General features: G+C 41.9%; 2 protein-coding genes across 3 annotated transcripts; both read left to right on the top strand.

The window, feature by feature from the left end:
• The first annotated feature begins 1,192 nt into the window (after nt 1-1,192).
• On the top strand, nt 1,193-6,444 carry PGAM2 (phosphoglycerate mutase 2). 2 transcript variants are annotated; one of them, XM_053462838.1, is made up of 4 exons: nt 1,193-1,285; nt 1,723-2,145; nt 3,158-3,338; nt 5,602-6,444. In XM_053462838.1, exons 2-4 carry the CDS (start codon nt 1,735-1,737, stop codon nt 5,769-5,771), a joined length of 762 nt encoding a protein of 253 aa, XP_053318813.1. In that variant the 5' UTR covers nt 1,193-1,285; nt 1,723-1,734; the 3' UTR covers nt 5,772-6,444. The 2 variants fall into 2 exon arrangements, with proteins under 2 accessions (XP_053318813.1, XP_053318814.1); XM_053462839.1 differs by having other exon boundaries at nt 1,199-1,285; nt 1,726-2,145.
• Nucleotides 6,445-10,600: 4,156 nt separating this feature from the next.
• Nucleotides 10,601-20,503, top strand: LOC128490773 (melanin-concentrating hormone receptor 1-like). Its single transcript, XM_053462832.1, has 3 exons — nt 10,601-11,567; nt 17,884-18,435; nt 20,242-20,503. The coding sequence occupies exons 1-3, from the start codon at nt 11,209-11,211 to the stop codon at nt 20,456-20,458; spliced, it is 1,128 nt and encodes a 375-aa protein (XP_053318807.1). The 5' UTR covers nt 10,601-11,208; the 3' UTR covers nt 20,459-20,503.
• Nucleotides 20,504-21,056: the final 553 nt, after the last annotated feature.

Here is a 21,056-nt window from a genome sequence, read left to right as displayed (position 1 = left end):
TTTTGTTATTTGATGCAAGAAAAATGTCCATTCACCCTTTATGATTAGACAATTTTAACGCATGTTGTCGGTGTTCTCGTACATACTTTGCTTAAGCCTTCACAGGTATTGTCTTACGATGCTTGGCCAAAGCAGTCACACAAAGGGAAGCAGCTACACAAACATTATCTGCTAAACCAAAATAGAGCTGCAGCTTTTATGAGAGCCAACGGTTAGCTGAGAGTTGTGTGAGTTGAAGTTCCACAACAATAGAGATGCTCCAGCTGGATTTTGGCACGGAGTAAATCAGACTCTCTCGCACCAATCAGAGATTGTCATGAGTGTCTGTACTGATGCTTGCAAGGACCAAAATCATAAACAAGAAGAAGACTTTGAGTCTACTTGTCTCCATCTCCTGTCCCTCCACTGAGCGACCTGGGCTGAGCTGATTAAAGTCAATGCTTGCGAATTACCTGCTGACTACTCCTGCTGTAATATAATACATATGGTTCTAATTACACATAGTGTGGCTATATACAGGGCCAGACTGGGGATAAAATGGCACTCTAAGGCTGGAAGCTGCCTAATGACGTATGTGTGGCCGGCGACTGGATATGACAGGCTGCACCTTATGTATTTATGCTGGACATATCCAGTTGGTGGCCATACATTGGAGCACCTGATCTGTCGCTGGACTGACAAATTGGGTGAGTATGGCTGCGTATGGGTAGCAACACAACTCCCCTGCCCCTGAGGAAGAAGAGAGTGACCCGGAGACATTGGAAAGCAGTGCTTAACCAGGAGACTCCAGGTCAAACCTGGAGATTTCTCAAGTATGGAGCCGTCTCATAACAGAGGTTACAGGGGAGCCCCAGGATTGTGTGTTTCTCTGCTGCTCAGAGATTTTACACTTTACTTGTAAGGAGAGGATCAGCTGGAGTATTTAGTAGGAATCAAATATTTATAGTGTCAATATAAGAGGAAAAGTAATATATCTGTGTTATTATAATATTCATGTCCAGGCAGCCTCATTAACGCAGATTCCAGCATCACATCTCCCCGTGGAGCTGAGTGACCTTTAGCTGCTGACCTCTCCGTGACCCTATTAAAGGTCAGGCCCAGCTGTCGCTATGTGGGGAACGGGCTATTTTTAGCATCAATCCATTTATCTTCTGCTCCTATTGGTCACTTTTCTTCTTCTGGCTGATTGGGCATGAAGTGGAGTGACACGACTATATGAGAAGGACATTCTCAGTGCGACTGCGGATAATCCCAGGGACCAGGAGATCAAGCAGATCACTCTAAGGTGGGCTTTGTCTGTCTGTCTGTCTTGCTAGACACCTCCCATATGCCACCATACTCTCAATTCACAATCTCTGCATCATTGTACTGTATAAATGTATGAGTGATTCCAGCTCCAATATGCCTGAAGTAGCCTTGAAAGCTTGCAATCTAATGTAGCTGTATTTAGCCAATAGTTATAGGCACTGAACCACCTGTGATTATTTTTTATATAGCTTTTATTGACCTTTAGATACAAAAACCCAACCCAAGGCCACAAATAAGTAGCAGTGTGTACTTAAGTTGCCATGGACTGCAACACTTGTCATGATCAGTCAATAGTTGGAAGGGTGGTTGTAAGAATGTAAGGGGTAGTCTATTCCTGCCTCAGAAGCTTATAAACCACAAATATGATTCTGCTATTCATGTATGATATTACTATTCTCTTTTATCACGCAACAGCAGATAGCCATCATGCCTCACCGCCTAGTCATTGTCCGCCACGGGGAGAGCTCATGGAACCAGGAGAACCGCTTCTGCGGCTGGTTTGATGCTGAACTGAGCGAAAAGGGCATTGAAGAAGCTAAACGGGGGGCCCAGGCCGTGCATGAAGCTGGGATGCAGTTTGACATCTGTTACACCTCAGTGCTCAAAAGGGCAGTGCGCACCCTGTGGTATATATTGGATGGCACTGACCAGATGTGGGTGCCTGTAGTCAGATCCTGGAGGCTCAATGAGCGACACTATGGTGGGTTGACAGGACTCAACAAGGCAGAGACCGCTGAGAAGCATGGAGAAGAACAGGTGAAGATCTGGAGAAGATCTTATGATATTCCACCACCTCCCATGGGAGAAGATCATCCTTACTACAAGCTCATCAGCAAGGTGATGGCTGCACACATTTCTCTCTCTATCTGTTTTAATGCAAGTGGTTATAATGTAGCATTACGTATGTAACCGTATTTTTATATAACATATGAAAACCCATTGTTATGCTAAATATGAAGTCCCCATATGCTACTGTAGTGAGAGAAGGGAATCAAGTACCCTGTTCTAAATGCCATATCCTGCAGGGTAACAATACATATGTGCTGGTCAGTATGTATATCCTGGCAAAAATGACCAATATTGGAACACTTTAGTGGATTCACTATTCTGTAGTCTGGTGGATGCACCGCTTCCGCTGCAGATACGCTACCGTTAACATGTTTGGGGTCACTTTCATGGAAAACAAGGTCATTTCTAGTTGTAACATAATTGCTAAAAGGTTTTCTAACTTAAACTTGGATTAGCGAATACAACGTGCCAGAAAGTGACCCCAAACGGTAGTGCACATAATGATCTGGGGTATAAAACCAGCAGTGAGATTGCTTCTGATCAGCCTGTGATTCATATACTTTTAAACAATTTGGTGAATTTTATGAGTCTTATTGTCGTGTGTTATTTCAAGGCATTTTTAAGGCTCTCAGAGTCATCTTGAATAAAGATAGATTTATGAAATGCCAGCTTTTCCTTTCTAAGCAATTGAAGAATTGGTCTACCAAAATGTATTAAAATAGTTCTCAATGAGTGAACTTAGAAGTCATAGAGCAGTACCATGTACCAAAGTACATGTTAGCACGTAGACAGAAATTTTGGGTAAAAAATGTTTTAGGTGGGATAAATGATGGGCTCTAGAATAGCGAAACATCTACATACAGAGCCCTTAAATTGATCACAGCGTGTCTTCAGATAACTGTACTATACAAGATTGCAAACCCATGGAAGATTGTTGCAAAGTCCATTATTGGCTACAGTATGCCTTGATATCATTGACTGCTTGCACATGTTATCTTTTAGAATGATGCAAATTGAGAAATTAGCACCCTTACAATGTTCAACCCACTTGCACCCACAGGACCGCCGATACTCATCTCTTACCCCTGCCGAGCTGCCCTCTTGTGAAAGTTTGAAGGACACTATTGCCCGTGCCCTCCCCTTCTGGAACGACGAGATTGCCCCCCAGATTCGTGCTGGAAAGAGGGTCCTTATTGCTGCACATGGCAACAGCCTGAGGGGAATCGTCAAGCACTTGGAAGGTGAGGCTTGGTTATTGGAGACTACTACAAAATGAGTAAATGAATATTTTAGGGCCACGTACCAACACAATATCACTGGCTTGGCCACCATTGCCTCTGTATCCACTCTATAGGGAACTTAAAGTAGGTTGAAAATATAAATATTGCAGCTTTAAATCTGCAAGATATAGACTGGTTGGTGAGAAGTATGACTGTTCTAAACTCAAACTGTAAATTTAACTCAGGTGCTGAAAATGCTAAACGTGATCTGTAACATGCAGCGGTGAATTCTATCTGCCCTAGGTATGACCTATCTGCCCCCATGTTAGTGCAACTGCCACTCATAAGCACTTACCTTTACGGCCCCTGTGCTGTGAACCGGGATCTGATCTGGTGCACCTGGGAGCCTAAATCACCCATTAGAGCAACCAGATCCAGGCCACACAGCAGAGGGTACTGCCACCCTCTAGATCTGCCACCCTAACCCAGAATATGCCATATGGAACACACATGCAGAATTTCTCTATTCTGACACCTCCTATCCATAAGCAAATCAAGATTCCACCACATCCTAGGAAAGGAAAATAATCTGTTCTAACATGAACTCTTCTGTCTACTTTTCATTCTTCTCCTGCTGAAACAGCAAGCACATTTGTGGTTGCCAGCTCAACTCTCATACACAGTTTATGGTAGTTCAAGTCACATACTTGGGACCTGCGTGTAAGACACTCACATGTATACGAATTGAACTTCCATAGATTTCAAAGGCACAGTTGGCAAGTGAAAATCACTTGTGTGGGAAGCGTACATACTTCAGCAAAACCAGAGAGGTGGAAGACAGTGAGAAAGAAGTCTAATTATCTATCCCGAATAATAAAGAAGAAAATAACTGTTTTGCATGCAGTAAAAGACATGAAATCAGACTGCGGTATACTGTTTACCTATTAGGGGCTGTTGTGTTTAATGAAATATGTATAGCTAGTCTTTTGGCCTTACCTCCTCCCCACCTTCTGCCTGCACTCACACTGACAGCTGGCTGGATACATTACTGTGACCTTTTCATTTGGCCTTAGAGTGACATTTCCCAAAATTACCCCTAGCAAAAGGTTTGCAGAGCTGTACCTCTGATCCTTCGTTAGTTACTTGGCCACAGACTGCCTGCAGGAGTTGATGTCCTCACTTGATGGGAAAGGTGATTAGATGCTTCAGTTGTTCTGGGTCACTCTCAGCACCTCCAGCCACTCACAAATTGTATAATGGTTGTGACCTACATAAGCACTAATTGGGTCAAGTGGCAAAGGTTGCCCACCGCTGTGATTTAGTCTCACTTTCAGCAAAGTACATATTATCTCCTGTCCCCCATTCTAGTTATTCTAATCTTTAAGGTTTTCAATTTTCTCTTCCTCATACCCTTTCAAACTGTTCCCTTCCAGTTTACATCCTTGATACCCTCCTTTTTGCCCCCTGCACAGCTCAACCTCATCCCCTAAAGGTCACCCTGTTACTATTCTTGATCACATTTCCAATTACAAGAAGCACTGTATAAATATCCACCCCTAACTACCCTCAGCTGCTCATTCCTGTCCTTGTATCCTTGTCATTCTGCCACCTTGTGGATACTTGGGTTTATGGAATTTATTCTTACAGTTCCAAACATGAAGCACACACAACATAAATTGTGGCGGGGTAAACGTTATGGAAACCCCAAACGATTAACAATTATTGGTTTAAAGATCCCATTGCATGGAAAAGGTCCTTGTGGACGACCCAACTGTAGTGATATCCTTGATGCAGAATTGCACACCAACAACAAGTATCATCTGAAATTACTATTTTTTCTTTTTTAGAGTGGCGAAGAACCATCTTGCTTTTTATAGTTACATTATATTTATACTGCTAAATCCTTTTTGTTAATTAAATGCTTTTTGAGTAACATCACCTGCTCTTTGTACATAATATGAGGGATTTCTGCCATATACATTATCATTGGTCAGATGGAGCCCAAATACTTAAGATCAATTCATTAGAAAGCCTAAAGGATCTCAATCTGGTGGAACAACATGAAAACTGGCCTCCCTTTTCATTTAGAGGACAATCTTATCCACCAGAACTTACACTCTGCTACATACAGAATTTAAAAAACAGAATAGAAAGGCATATATATATATATATATATATATATATATATAACAATTTCAACTTTAACATATGTTGTGACAGATCCTGTGTCTTGTTTAGTGTTTCACTAGGCATTCAATCTCCAATGCTTGTTTTCTTTCTGCAGGGATGTCTGATGCTGCCATCATGGAATTAAATCTCCCTACTGGAATCCCAATTGTGTACGAGCTGGACGACAACTTGAAACCAACAAAACCCATGACCTTCCTTGGGGATGAAGAGACCGTGAAGAAAGCTATGGAAGCCGTGGCTGCCCAGGGCAAAGCCAAGAAGTAGAGCTGAGACAACATGAGGGACAGATTAAAGGAAATGGGGGCACTAAAGCAAAACTGGGACAAAACAGAGCTCTAAGAGAAAATAACTACAAAGGGACAAAGATAAGAAAGCAGAATAAAGGGGCAGGATATGGACTCCGGGGGCTAAAAGTCAGGGTGTATAAGAAGAGCAAGAACACGAAACAGGGCCTCCATGTAACCAAAAACACTCTGGAATATCTAGTGTGATTGCACAACACATACACCTGCTATTCTAGAAGTCAGACAGACATTGGTCCCCTTATTTATACACACATACACTGGTTGTCACACACGTCCTTTTGACCACACACTCATCTGCTTCTCTTTTGGACACACAGACACAACATGTCCTAATGACTACACACATACACATGTCCCAGTGATTACACACGTGCATACCGTCTCCATAATTACACACAATCTACACATGTTCTGTCCCAGTGAAAACATATACACATACCATCAATTCACGTGCACACTATCTTATTCGTTGCATATGCTGTCCAGGTCATCCTATACAGTCTTAAGTTTCACTTATAAGCCCTACGGTACATATGGCATAGCAATTTTCATTCAAGTATAATTTATTTTGATCTCTTTGTTAGAAAATCCATAATTATGTTCTTATTTCCAAATAAAGAAGTAATACAGCCGGTTATGTTTGTGACTATTTATACTAACATAAAGACAAAGCCAAGCAGACCCAGGTAGATTGAGGTGGGTTAGTCTCCATACTGTGGTGTCAGGTATATCAAAAGGTTGCTACTCTACTGGCAATTCTTTGGTATATGCAACCTGTGATCAAGTGATCTAAATCTAATAGTGACCACTAGATCCCGCTGGTAATCTCCCAATAAAGATTACTTACTCGTAGGAGTTAAGAATGGCATAGTTATGATTCTGCTGCTAAACACCCACCGGTGACAATGTTACCAACTAGTGACATATACTATCCACTGGTGACAAAACACCCACCAGTGACAAAAAACACCCACTGCTGACGCACACTTCCCACCAATAATACACACATTACTGGCATGAAGCCTGCGGCAGTGTGCCCTGGTGATCACAGTGTTTTCATACAGTGACAATAGATCCTAAACTTTTTCTTGTTCCTTCCTAATTAAACTTTATATGATTAATACCCAACTTCCTAACACCTTTCTCCATTAATCAACCTGTTAATCAACCTGAATCATCCATTTAACCTCTTCCTGTAACTTCTACCGCTCCATAAAACATCCACATACAACTAATCCTCTCTTGTTTCAGAAAATATGAAATTAATGTTTCCTAAAGTTTTAAAGTTTTAAAAAAAACTACACTCACTATTTTGGCATCAAGGTACAGGCCAGGATTGGCCATTTGGCACACTGGACAAACGCCCCATGGTCATCCCAGACAATTTTACTTTTTATGTCCCTTTGTAACCTTCTTAGTATCTATTTAGGCAATGAAGTGCCTCATTTAAAAGGCTAATATTGTTTTATTTCATTTTATTTACCCAAACGTGAGCTTTAGGTATTTATGGTTCTAGAGTTCTTTCTACCGTTCTCTATAGGTCTGCGGTGGGTGGTGAAGCAGTGACCTAAACTGGATTAGATTTAACTCCTTTGACACATGGAGTAAAATAAAATTATTAATAGTCCAGGGACATTTTGGGCAGGGGAAGGCTGTAATTTTACATTCCTGTGGGCTACTCCAGACCAATATACGGTCTACTATAGTTTTATTTGTTTGGCATAGTCCACAGCGATGGAATGTTTCTGATCATATATCGGCATATGATGGAACAAATATTAATTATTTTTTTGTATTCTTTATGTGATATGTTTTTCATTGGAACTTCCTAGTTGCGATTTGAAGGATAACGGAATCAACTCTTTAAAGTGGCAGTAAAATGTATTGATTAAGCAAACCTTACTTATATTCTACGACAGATTAGTATGGGATCCACCATCTACCATTTTTAATACATTTTAAGATTCATGCTCATAAATTCCTTAATCCAGCACTGTTTCTATTACATAAATATTTACAGGGACTCCAGTGATATCATTATGACATCATCAGTTGGTTAAAACCAATTGTCCTCGCAATCAAGATACGCTGTTCCTGACACCGCTTGCTTTTCATAATGACAAGAATACTCGGCAGACGGTATAAATCTCCAGGTTTTAATGATGAGTATACTCATCTTTTGCCGTCAGTGGGTTTACATATCATAAGAGAAAGGTATACATATCACACTAGCGCCTTAAGAATTTCTTTATAACTTGTGGTAGCCAAAGTCCATAGAATAAGATGAATAGAGTTGCGTAAGCTCTCAAGACCTCAGAGGTCCTTTTTTCTCTAGGACTAATATGAGAATATCCATGTTACAATATCAGATGATAAAACTTAGAAAATGAGGAAAACCCTCATTTTTGGCACAAATTGCTAGACCCATAGACAAGTCATCTGTTTAATATATGGCTATAACCAATACCTTGTAGTTCTGCATCTGTGTGCTTTGCTGCATTGTGGATAACCTATCTCCATGAGACAATATTGTACGCATCAGGTGAGTGTAGGCCATGTGTCCAGCTTGGTCGGTGTGCAGGTGGGACAACCCTTACAAAAAAATTACTGCAGTTTTTCTGAAGTAATACTGCAGTTTTTTGGACATGAAAAAACTGCAATACTGCACTTTTACTGCAGTATTACTGCACATTTACTGCATTTGTACTTCACTGTACTGCAGTTGTACTGCAGTTATTTTTGTACGGAAGTACAAATGCAATAAAGCTGCAGTACATTGAAGTACAACTGTAGGTTTGCAATATAAAAAAAAAAGTGCAGTAATACTGCAGTACAGTGAAGTACAAATGCAGTAAAACTGAGGTAAATGTGCAGTAATACTGCAGTAAAAGTGCAGTATTGCAGTTTTTTCATGTCCAAAAAACTGCAGTATTACTTCAGAAAAACTGCAGTAATTTTTTGTAAGGGAACCAGGAACGGCAAACAATAAATGATTACAGGTATCCATAAACTGTCTCTGTCACCCAAAACAAACATGCCAATGAAAGAAACACACAACTTCTGATTGTGGGTGGTGGGTGATCAGCATATCTGGGAACTCTGCGGATCCTTGGGTCTCTAAAGGAAAACTTTGTGTCGCAGGAGAAACGTTTTTCGTGTTCGTTTGTCTCTTTATTTCCTGCCGGTTTTCTAGCAGGGGTTAATACGGGGTTAAGAGTTAAAGGTCCGTAAGAGTGACTCTATTGGTCGTCGGAAGGGGGCTCCTCGGGCATTACCAATGAAGGGCAGTTCATAATAGGCACTTTGGCACTGGCTCCAAAAGGGTCAGGTATGACCATTTGGCAATTTTAAAGATATTTGCAATCACAGCTTTGCCCTACAATGTATGATGTATCCCAGGATGACCTCCTCATGTAAGAAACTTGATGACAAGTGCATTCAAGGAGCCCCATATTAGTGCCCAATGTGCCCAAAGCCTCCAAACGGTAAGTTGTATTACAAATATCTTAAAAACTGCTTAATGGACCAAAATGACATAGGCTGCATAAATTAATTATAAGTTTATTTTGATGACAAAACAACATGAAGGAAGATTATCTGCTTCTATGGTGACAAAAGACCAGACTTGCTCTGGGGAGAGAGAAAAGAAAATGTAAAAGGTGACAGCGGGAGGAGAAGAGAGGGGACATCACAAGAAGAATGATGAAAGTCAACAAACTTGAGAAAAGATGACCGTAGGAAGAAAAGAAAGCCTGGGTTATAGAGAGCAGATCCAGCAACAGGAAGCTATAAAAGAGAAAAAAAAAACAAAACAAAAGCAGAAGCAAATAATGAAATGTTTATAATGGGCACTGGGGCTATAATATAAGAAAGGAGACAGGAAGACAAAACTATAGGAAAGCAAGAGACAGAAAACCTGAAACAGAGGGAACTGCAGGAGGGAGAGAAGGAGGAAAGTCATAGACAGAATGGCAGAGAAGAGGTAAAGACAGAACTGGGCATGGGAAACATTAATAGAGTAAAGGAGAGGGAATGGAGAGAAAGAAGCATAGAGAGATGGGTTTATTAAAAGGGGAGGAGAGGAACTCAGATGCAGAGATGTAAGTAGATTAGGGAAGCATATTTCTTACCTATTAGCGTTCTCTCTCCCTCTCTCTCTCTCTCTCTCCCTCTCTCTTTCTCTCTCTCTCTCTCCCTCTCTCTCTCTCTCTCTCTCTCTCTCTCTCTATTTCTCACTCTCTCCCTCTTTTTTTCTCTTTTACATCCAATCAACAAGTCGCAGGTATAGTAACAGGGAGCTGGAGCCAGTCACACACACAGCTGGGGGAGGTAAGATGCTGAAAATGCCTCTCAATGTGGGAACCGTGGTCGCTGAGGTTGCGGCACCTTGTGTGTATGTGTGTGTGCACGGTATGTACTTGTGCTCTCCTTTGGCGTGTTAATGGAGTGTAATGTGTTAAGAGCTGTATGGGCAGCGTCTGTTTATACAGCAGTCTGAGTGAGTGGTGTTGCCTGAGATACAGGGTATTGTGCGTTGTGTTAAACGGTTCCTGGAGCAGTGTCTAGTGCTATACAGTTTGCGTGCATATCCTCATTATCCTTCTTTTTTCATTCAAACTAACCCAATGCAGTGTGCGTCTGTGTGACGAGCTGCAGTGTTCAGTGTTTAGGTACAAGCTTGTGGAAGAAGCGGCATGTCTTCACACACATATATGTGGTTTAACATACCCACAATATTTGTACAGTATACGTTATTTTAATTGTGACGTGTGAATATTACGTATAGGTGGTCACTATATACATGCATTGTCTGTGCTCTGTACGAATGCAGTGTGAGCGATATGAGTATATATTAATGTGCAGCTTGTCTATATGGAATGTAAGTGCATTGAAGCATTACACTTCTGACGGTGCATGGTGTTTGCTGTGAGACCTTACGTGCATAAAGTGGACAGAGGGAACATAATTCTAACCTTTTGTCGTTTGCGTTCTTCGTTTAGATTACAGATCCTGAGAGAACCGAACACACAACCTCCATCAACTCATCCGGACTAGAGGAGAGAAAGAGACAGGCAGTGGGAGATCAGGGCGAGCGAGAAAAGAAAGGACGATGGAATATAATATAGAGTTATGTGGGGAGTAAAGAGGAAACTATATGTGAGCAGGAAAAAAAGAGATAGGGTCATAATGTCCTCCTTGTAACATTCAGAGACACAAGAACAGAGGACAGTAAGAATGAGGGGTTCTCTTTGTATGTACGTATCTTTAGTTTGCTAGCAACATATAATTAATGCAGAATGGAATGTAATTTAGGAAGACAGGCAGCTTAAAAATCCCCAAAAATAGCACCATTACATTTTCAGTTTGCTCTGTGTCACCAATAACCTCCAGGCAAAATGACGCCTTCCCTTCCATGGATACCTACTAATATGCCCCCTGCCACAGGGTCTGTGTCCCTGCGTGGTCCAGGTTGGGGAGTAGTGTATGGGGTAATCTGTGGTTGCGGAGTCCTTTGTAACTGTCTGGTCCTAGTGGTGCTTCTCAGCTGCCGGCACACCTTGGTGTCGGATCTGTATGTTGTGAACCTGGCGTTGGCCGACCTACTGTCTTTACTTGGGATGCCTCTTCTCATCCACCAACTGCTCCATGATAGAGGCTGGGTCTTTGGAGACCTCCTTTGCCGTGCCGTCACAGCCTTGGACCTCAACAACCAGATTACAGGAGTAGGCATCATCACAGCCCTCTGCGTTGACAGGTAAAGTTTGGATAGGTGTCAAGGTCTTTGTGATGAAAGAAAATCCAACGGTTGATGTCTGAGAATGAGTAATTATTTGGTTCTAATGTCAATCCAGGGTAAGATGTAGCCAATGGTGCATATTTAGTGGAAGGACTAGTGGGGTGCCTCAGGGATCACCCATACGTATATGGCATACATATTTTTATGACTAATATTACAGAATGTCTTAACTGTAAGGTATATATTTTTGCAGATAATATAAAGGTCTGCAACAGTGTAGTTAGTTCAGGTGGAACAAGTCAAATGGCAAATTACTGAAGTAAATGAGAAGAATGGTCGAGAGTGTGGCAGCTGCAGCTTAATGTTGATAAATGTATAATAATGCACTAGGGATGTAAAAATTCCAAGGCAGCTTATAGCATTGGCAGCACTGTACCGTCAGTGACAAAGGAAGAGAGGGATTTAGGAATAAGTATTTATGATGACTTAAATGTAAGCAGGCAATGCAATAAAGCATCACAAAAAGCAAGCAGGAGACTGGGTTATATGAGAGAGGCATTAATACCAAGAAAAGAGGGGTGGTTTTGCCACTTTACAGATCTCTGGTCGGGCCTCACCTAGAGTATTGCATACAGTTCTGGAGACCCCCATCTCCAGAAGGATATTAAGATTTTGGAGAGAGGGCTACAAAAATGGTGAATGGTTAGCACTAGACTTGGGCGCCGGCCAACTGTTCATGTTTGTTTTCGTGGGAGAAAAGATCTTCGTATTCCACGAATATTCGCCCGTTCCTGTGTTCGGTTCGGGACAATATCCGTGTACATTCTTCATGTTCGTTTTTTTTCTTTTTTTTTGTAGAAAGGGTTAATACAAGGTTAACGCGGTACGCACTACGCAGCAGCTTTGGCGCCAGGATTTTAAAGATCCGTACGAGCGACTCTATTGGCCGCCGGCAGGGGCCTCTTCTGCCATCAATCAATGAAGTGCAGTTGCACTTCATTGGTTGATGGCAGACGAGCCCCCTGCTGGTGCCAGAGGAGGCCCCTGCAGGCGACCAATAGAGTCCGCTCGCACAGCCCTTTAACTCCTGACAGGAAACTTACTCCAAGAGTTAAAGGTCTTTAACTCCTGATGGCGAACCTACAGATTTCCACTCCGTTATCTACAAAAGCATTGCAGGGGTTAAAGGGGGCGGAAATCTGTGGGTTCGCCTTCAGGAGTTAGAGGGCTATAAGAACCCTTTGGTTGCGGGATGCGCACAGACAACCTCCGCTGCTGCCGGCACTTCCACCAGGGCTTCTATGGTGGAGCACCGGAAGGTGATGTGATGCCGGAGCTCAGTCATAGAAGCCCCGGCAAAAGTGCCGTCCAGCAGCAGCGGAGGTCTGCATCGCACAGACACCCACCGGCTGCCCCACTAGACACCAGGGAGTCTGAACATGGGTCACAAGTATTGTTACCAGGGACGTAACTAGAAACCTCAGGGCCCCGGTGCGAGAATCTGTTAAGGGCCCCCCCCACCCCCAACCCATCTATCCCTTTCTCACTATCTCCCCTCTCCCTCCCTACCCCCTTCTCACAATCTACCCTCTCCCTCCCTACCCCACCCTTTCTCACAATCTACCCTCTCCCTCCCTACCCCCTTCTCACGATCTACCCTCCCTACCCCCCCTTCTCACGATCTACCCACTCCCCCCCCCTTTGTAGGTCACTTACCGTCAACTCCTGTGTTGGGAGCGTGAGGCGTTTGTCTCGGGTGCTGGCGCTTCACTGCTCAGCGTGAAGCGCCGGCACCCGAGACAAACGCCTCACGCTCCCAACACTGCACTCTGGGCAGCGCTGAGGCAGGTGGCGGCGGCGGCGGCAGCAGCAGCGGGGAGCAGAGGCATCCTGGATTTCTGTCAGTCAGGGGGGCCCAAGAGTTGCCGAGCGGTCGTTTTCAGCCACCGCTCGGCACTCCTTGGGCCCCCCTTACTGGCAGAACTCCAGGGCCCGGTCACAGTCGCGACCACCGGTAGTTCCGCCACTGATTGTTACTATTGCCATGTAAATTTGGTTCAGGGTTTTCTTTCAATACTTTCCTAAAAAAGAAAACTTTTAAGGAGCTTTTTCAGTTTCTGTGGCAACAATGACATTGTCACATGACAGTTCAGAGTTCCCTGCAAAATTATAGAATTAAATATTAAAGAATAATTTCTGTAAAGCATTTGACCATTCAAGAGTACGAGGAATGGTGTTTTTAATGCTGTATTTTGGTATAGAAATGTTAAATTCAGTAGAATTGTTGGAATCGCACGTTTACATTTAGAGTAGGTGGAACAACGCGTTTAAGTACTTACTGGGGCTTTCTTTTAAGACACGGACCCCAGGTATGGAATAGGTAATATGACTCTATTGATGACACCTGGGAAAGAATGTGATACTCAAGTAAGCATTTTAATAATGTTTTGAGAGCATGAAAGCATTGATGTGTCTGTAATGTCATGGGAAAATAAGGGAAATTTAGATTTATTAGAGATTGTAGCTATCAGAAGAACTGAAAACGATGAAAACTGTCAGGAATGTTTTCAACGGAAAATAATATAAAGAGATAAAATGAAAGGAATGCAGAAAATGTATCAATGCTGTTTGTTAAAGTACTCGTGAAATCAAATGCCAGAAATAAATGCAATGAGGCCAAGGGATAAATTATAGATTGTGGCTGTTAGTGAGTCATTGTATAGTAAAATTAGGCCTATAGTTGCATTGAGTGCGCCACTCCATTTAGAAATGATGGGGGTGGAGATGACCTTTATATGAGAGTAGATAAAAAAAATGATTAAAACTGGAAAGGTGTTATTCACGCCAGGATAATTTCTATAACTTCTGAAGGAGACAGGAAAATAACAAGGGGGTCGGTAGAGAAAATCACTGATATGGCAGTGGAGAACGATTTGTGGTGTCTCCTGCGTACATACAATGTTATGTCTATACGTATATATATATAGTTACTAGTGCTTTGGTAGTAGAGCCATTGTGCTCATATGAGTGGTGCCTGTTTAAAGAGAGAATAAGCAAAGCATGCAGGGCCAGCATGCAGCTTCCACTTTCGGAAGGTTTTGCACAAGAATGTTTCTGTGGTACTTTTTGCCCATTTATCCAGCAGAACATTTGTGAGGTTGGCACTGATGTTACATGAGAAGGCCTGGCTCACAATCTGCATTCCAGTTCATCCCAAAGGTGTTCGACGGGGTTGAGGTCAGGGCTCTGTGCGGCCGGTCAAGTTTCCCACAATAAACGGATCCATCCATGTCTTTGTGGACCTTGCTTTGTGCGCTGGGGCCACAGTCATGCTGAAACAGGAAAGGGCCTTTCCTTTTCTTGTATGCCATACAATTGTCTAAAATGTTTGCTGTAGCATTAACATTACCCTTCACTGGAACCGAGGGGGCTCAAACACTGAAAAACAACCCCATAACATTATCCTTCCTCAACCAAACTTCGGCTTATGTGCAGCTGCTGGGCCATCGAAACCCATGTCATGAAACTACGCACTTCAGCACTCGGTGGTCCCGCTCTGTGAGTGTGACTGGTGTACCGCTTCATGGCTGAGCTGCTGTTACTCCTAGACACTTTCATTTAACAATAATAGCACAGTCGACCGGGGCAAATCTATCAGGGCAGAAATTTTACAAACTGGCTTGTGGCAAAGGTGGCATTCTATGACAGTGCCACATTTAGAATCACTGGGCTCCCCATTCTGCTGCCAGTGTGCTTGATTTTATCCACGTGTTAGCAATGAGCGTGGCTGAAGCACCTAAACGCAATAACTCCGAAAGAGAATTCCTGGGAAGTTCTGATATTTGGGAATAGGTTTAGCATGTACCAAAACAAAAACCTCACAGAAAAAAAAGCCTTAGAGCTAAATAGTTATTGATTTATTCATTTCCTAGTATTTCCTTTTTTTTATTCTGGGCATGAAGCGGACCCTGACATCCACTCATGAAGATAACAGATCCACTTTAACAGGAGACACTTATGAAACACATGATAAAGCAATGCGTTCATTTCCGACACTGTTACACAGAAATCAGGGCACAAATGGTAATTACAGAATTTATCCCTTGTTTATAGGACCGAGGTTCGTTTCTTTAGATAAATACTGTAGGTTTCTGGCAAAGTGTAGTTCTCCTTCTTAAAGCAGATTATTATTACCCTGCTGGCAGTCTGGCTTTTTTTTACCTTCTAGAAAAACAATCACATTCATAATACAGAGCAAGTAAAATATTGATCTTCAACGCTTATTGAAATATATTCCCCAAAAGCATCTGTCTGCCGCTTGCTTTCCATAATTCGCTAACATCTGAAGGGCTGCATTTGAATGGCTTGAATGGCAGGGTACCCCTGCAGAGAAATGTTCCTGATATAATACCTGGTGATGCATACCAAGGTTATTTTGTATGCCTGTCAGCATCCTGTTCTTCTCTATCTACACCTCCTCTCTCGGTAAACTAATAGCTTCTTTTGGATTTTGGTACCACTTTTATGCTGATGAGACACTAATCTTCTGCTTCTCTCCTGACCTCTCATCCCCTCTTCTAATTTGCCTCACAAATTGTCTCTCTGAAATTCCTTTCTGCATGGCACCCCACTACCTAAAGCTTAATATCACAAAAGAGTTATTTGTCATCTGCTCTTCCATGTCCTTCACAAACCACATTTCCACAACCAACTCAACAGCCCGAGGTTGCTGGCTTTGTGTTCTACTTAACCTTAAAAGCTACCAAAATCATACTGCCCTTACCTATGAAATATCTCTAATATTCATCCATTCCTCACGCAACATGCAATTAAAATTATAATTCATTCCCTATTCAAATCCCATTTGGATTACATCCTCTTAGATGGCCTCCCTCTACTGCCTTTTGGATTCCAATCCATTCTGAACGCCTCTGCCAGACTGCTTAGCCAGTTGCTCTTCATCTGCTGCCCAGCTGTGCCAGTATCTCCATTGTCTCGCCATACATGCCAGATTCAAATGTAAGCCCCCTAACGTTAGAATGATTAAACAAACAAAAAATGCACATTTGCAGCTTCCCACCTCTACTGTGGTCTGACAATTCTCAACACTTATTGGCTGTTGAAGCAGCCAATGAATGGCAGGAAAAAGCTCCCATTGATATCAATGCACACGGGGGTCTCAATAGCTAACTGTCTTCCATGTTCTGCTCACAACTTGCGCCTCTCTTCATCTATTATCTCTTCCTGTTATTTCTGGAACGTTGTTTTGTCTTTCCTACTTATTCTAGCTTCGAATGCTCACTAAATAATCTGTTCAAAGAAGCACACACTCTGTCTTCCCTTCACTCCACAAAGAACAGAAGTAACTCAGGATTAAGTTTCAAATTGAGGTAGCAAACGAACAGGCAGGAGATGTAGTAGAGTTAGTCCAATGGTCAGGGCAAGTGTGTGTGGTTCAGGAATGGGTAGACAAACCAAAGAAGGTGGCAAAGATTTTGTTAAGTTGTGTCCTGTTGGCTTTAGGCCAGTTTTGCAATGTGATGGGAATCGGACAGATACAGTGATTGTAATAGCAGCATGTTGGGACATCCTAATCAAAATGTGACTGTTGACAAGTAAGCATTGTTGTAGCTATGTGAGCATTCTGGAGCAAAACCAAGAATGGGAGTTTTTTTTACTGTTTTCTGTCATGAAGGGGATCTGAGAGTACCATGATCTACAAGTTAGGGCCCAGGAGAGTCTGTCATAACTCTCCATGACAGAGCAGCCTGTGCAGAATCATGAAAGAGACTGTCACATAAAAAAGGAAAAACCTAAAATCCTGATTCCTAAATCAATGGTTAAACTCAAGGCACCAAGATTATGGTTTAACATAATTTATGACAAGAATAGAAAGTGCTGATAGCTGAGTAGCTCACAGCTGGGGGTCAAACTATGTATTAGACAATGGGCTTGTCTGCAAAAGGCTTTTCAACCGTACTGAAGCATGGAAATGTACAAGAGACCAAAGTATAGCTGATGCTATCGCTACAAATTGATATGAGAGCTAGCTAAAAAGTCTCTGGTATCATTGGTGAGAAAAATGTACATTAATGTTATATCCGACTTGTATTTCTCAATGATGTTTGAGAAACAATAATGTTTTAAAAGAATATTCTAAAATACACAGAATTCCGCTTTTTGGATCGCTCGTTTTTTTTTTTTAACAATAGAATGATTAATCATTTAAGAATGAAAACATGGATACATTGTACATATGGTTTTTTTTTACATATTATATTGTGGAATGACAGGTATTAAAAATAATAGCGATGTTTATCCCCTCTCTTGACAGGTACGTAGCAGTAGTGCATTCGGCCACGTTTGGCCAGCGTCGCAGTGTGCGTTGCACTTGGATAGTGACAGGGTGTGTCTGGCTGTGCTCACTCCTCCTTAGCACGCCTGCTTTGCTGTACTCTGGAGTGCGGTGGGGTGATGGTGTAGCCTTGTGCGTCCTGGATTTGCCAGGGGCTCCGCCATCCCTCTATTGGTATACATTGGTGCACAGCATTCTGACATTCCTTCTGCCTCTATGCGTCATTGTGGTGCTATACTCCCTCACCCTTCATCACCTTTCCCGTGTAATGAGGAGAGTCCAACGTGCGCCATCTCAACGCAGCCGCAGAGTTACCCGGATGGCTCTGGCCATTGTGACTGCTTTCTTTCTGTGCTGGGCTCCTTTCCACGCTGTGCAGCTGGTGAACCTGGTGTCTCCAGGGCCTCCTTCCACCTCTTCTTTCTACCTCAATCAGGCTGCCATTTGCCTGGGATATGCACACAGCTGTGTCAGCCCTCTTCTTGTCATCTGTTGCACTGAGGGCTTTCGGGAACGACTTCCACACGCACGGTAAGTGTGACAAGCTTTCTGATATGTTTCATACTGATAACACCTTCCGAAACATTAACCTTTTGGATATGAGGCCCTCTCTTTCTTGTTTTACTAACTCACCTCATTATAAAATCTTTCATCATGATCCAATTCTATACTTTAAACCAGATACAATGTGAGTCATAATAAAAGAAGATAAAGGTGCATGTATTTTATTGTTCAATTACATTAGTGTGAAAGCTTCTGGATGACCTTAGATTACTTTTTTGGACACTGGACATGATATAAGCACGAATGTAAAGACAGTCACACAGTACAGATACATCTCCCTGGCGTTCCAAAACATTTGATTTTTCTGTATTAGTTATGTGTGGTAAAATGAAACCCATGATGCTTGCATGTTAGATTCCACGCACTAGAATACAAAGCTTTGTCTATTAGTCCAAGGAATTTTCTTTGACATTTAAAGTTGGTCTATCATGCTCCCAAAGCCTACAACCCAAAAAACCCAACCAGTATAGTGAGAAACATCTTCCTGTAAGAAGAAAAACTACAATACATTCAGCTCCAGAAGCGCATCAACATAGGCCACCATCTTGAAGTATCAGCTGCCCAGGGACGTTGTATATTGGGAAGTGCGGTTCCATCAAGGCTTACTGGAACAATGTTACCATGTAATGATTTCAGATACCAGTCTATGAAATGAAAATTCCGAACTTCCTTTCAAAAACCCGATCTTCAAAAAAGGAAGGTAACCTAGCTACGGGCAGACTCCATTAGAAACTCAATTCTCAAAGCAATTTCCATCAATTACTCCAATTTTGCACATTTTAGCGACTTAGCCAATTCCGCAGAACTGCATTCCCATAACACTTTGGACAACAGGATTCGTACTTTGGGTTCATTGCAAGCAACAACAAAAGAAAATCAGTGCCTAATAGTTCAGGAGAATTCTGGAGTTCTTCTGGGTAAAAGATGTTCTCATGTTCCCGCTACATGGGACCTCTAGAAACATTAACTGTCCGCTACAAATCTGTGTAATGTTACAGATATCTGAAATTGTTTAAATATATAAAGCATTATGCAGAATTAACCATATTTAGTAAATATATATATCATTTTTGGGACATCTGGTTTACAAAAGGACTATTTTACTTCAGCTGTAATCTGCTTCAAACCCAAATAACTAACTCTTTTTCTGACCCCAGCTCCCCTCTCTTCATTACTCTCTCTCAGTCCTCCCGGTAATAGTAGGGGAGGAACGATCACTCCTACACACACATATTGGTTATTTGACCATCAGATTGGTTTATGGAGTATACTAACTATACATTTCTGGATGTGGGTTAGTTAGAGGTCCACTTTAATCAGCGCCAATGTGTACAATACTTTGTGCTCTGATAATACTCACAATGAAGCTGATTAAACATTTGCATACTACAATGTAAAGTGATTAAATGAATACTTATGAATAATAGTCTGCTGCCACACAGATCACGTGAGGCTCTGGAAATCCTCATCTTGGACAATTAAAAGGATTTTAAATAGTCTGCGTAATGATCGCTAAAAGGTGGGCTGGGAAGGACTTTTAGGTCTGGTGACTTTTTCTTTTTTTTACTCTGTTTTGCGTTCAGCCTTTTGAAACTGGAATTTGAAGGCAGATAAGAACCATTCTGCCCGTCTAGTCGCCCATTTTCCCTGATGTAAAGACGCAATCCTTAATCAGTCTCTGATCTTTTCTTAGATTCAGGATAGCTTTATCCCCGTCCCATGCATGTTAAAATCCCATTACAAATAAAATGGATTTTTTTTTTGCTTCCCCAGATGCTGCCGCTTTCTCTTCCGCCGCTGGGCTGGCTTTTGGCCAGTGTCAGCCTTGCCTCCACAGGGCCCAAGCTCAGCCATCAACAGTCCACCAGAATGTGGGGTTTTCTCTGCCCAGCACCGGAGAAGGACTATCAGTTTAGAGACCCCTGGATACTCAGTGACGGACACAACCAGGATAAGCCTGGGAGTGAGAGATGAGAGCAGCGTTCTGTGACTTCCTGAGGATGGACGAATACATTGTATCATGGATTGTTTTATTGGTTCCTGTGTTAAAATCAGGGTGTTTACATATATATATATATAATTATATATATGATATATGATATTTTCAGTACACAGTTCTGTTAAAATACATGGTGGCACGAATGAGCAAAGCTTCACGGTCATCATCCAAGGAAAACTTTTGTCCTTTCACTTATTAATTATTTGGGATTGATGTCCGGTATTTGTGTTTGATTAATCTAGCCATGTGGTCATCATCCATAATAGGCCTTCAATTGCAGAGAATTTTAAACACTGTTGGATTCCCATAACATAAACTAATTCTCACATCAGAAACTGTTATGCAAAAAAATATCAAATTATATTTAGACCGCTCCAATTAAGATGTAATTTTCCCCCCAAACCACATATTGCAGTTGGAATGTTTTGGAATGTATAAACTTTAGATTCATATTATTATTTTTATATATATTTTTTTTATATACAACTGGTCTAATGAGGACATAAATAATGCTCGTGTGTATAAAAGAAGCTTTACCCTTCGTTATCCAAACTCTCAATCTGATCAGGACGATATAATATGATGTGAT

The sequence above is a fragment of the Spea bombifrons genome, chromosome 4 (genome assembly GCF_027358695.1).
Source record: "Spea bombifrons isolate aSpeBom1 chromosome 4, aSpeBom1.2.pri, whole genome shotgun sequence".
Taxonomy (NCBI): Eukaryota; Metazoa; Chordata; class Amphibia; order Anura; family Pelobatidae; genus Spea; species Spea bombifrons.
This window is presented reverse-complemented; position numbering and strand designations above follow the sequence as displayed.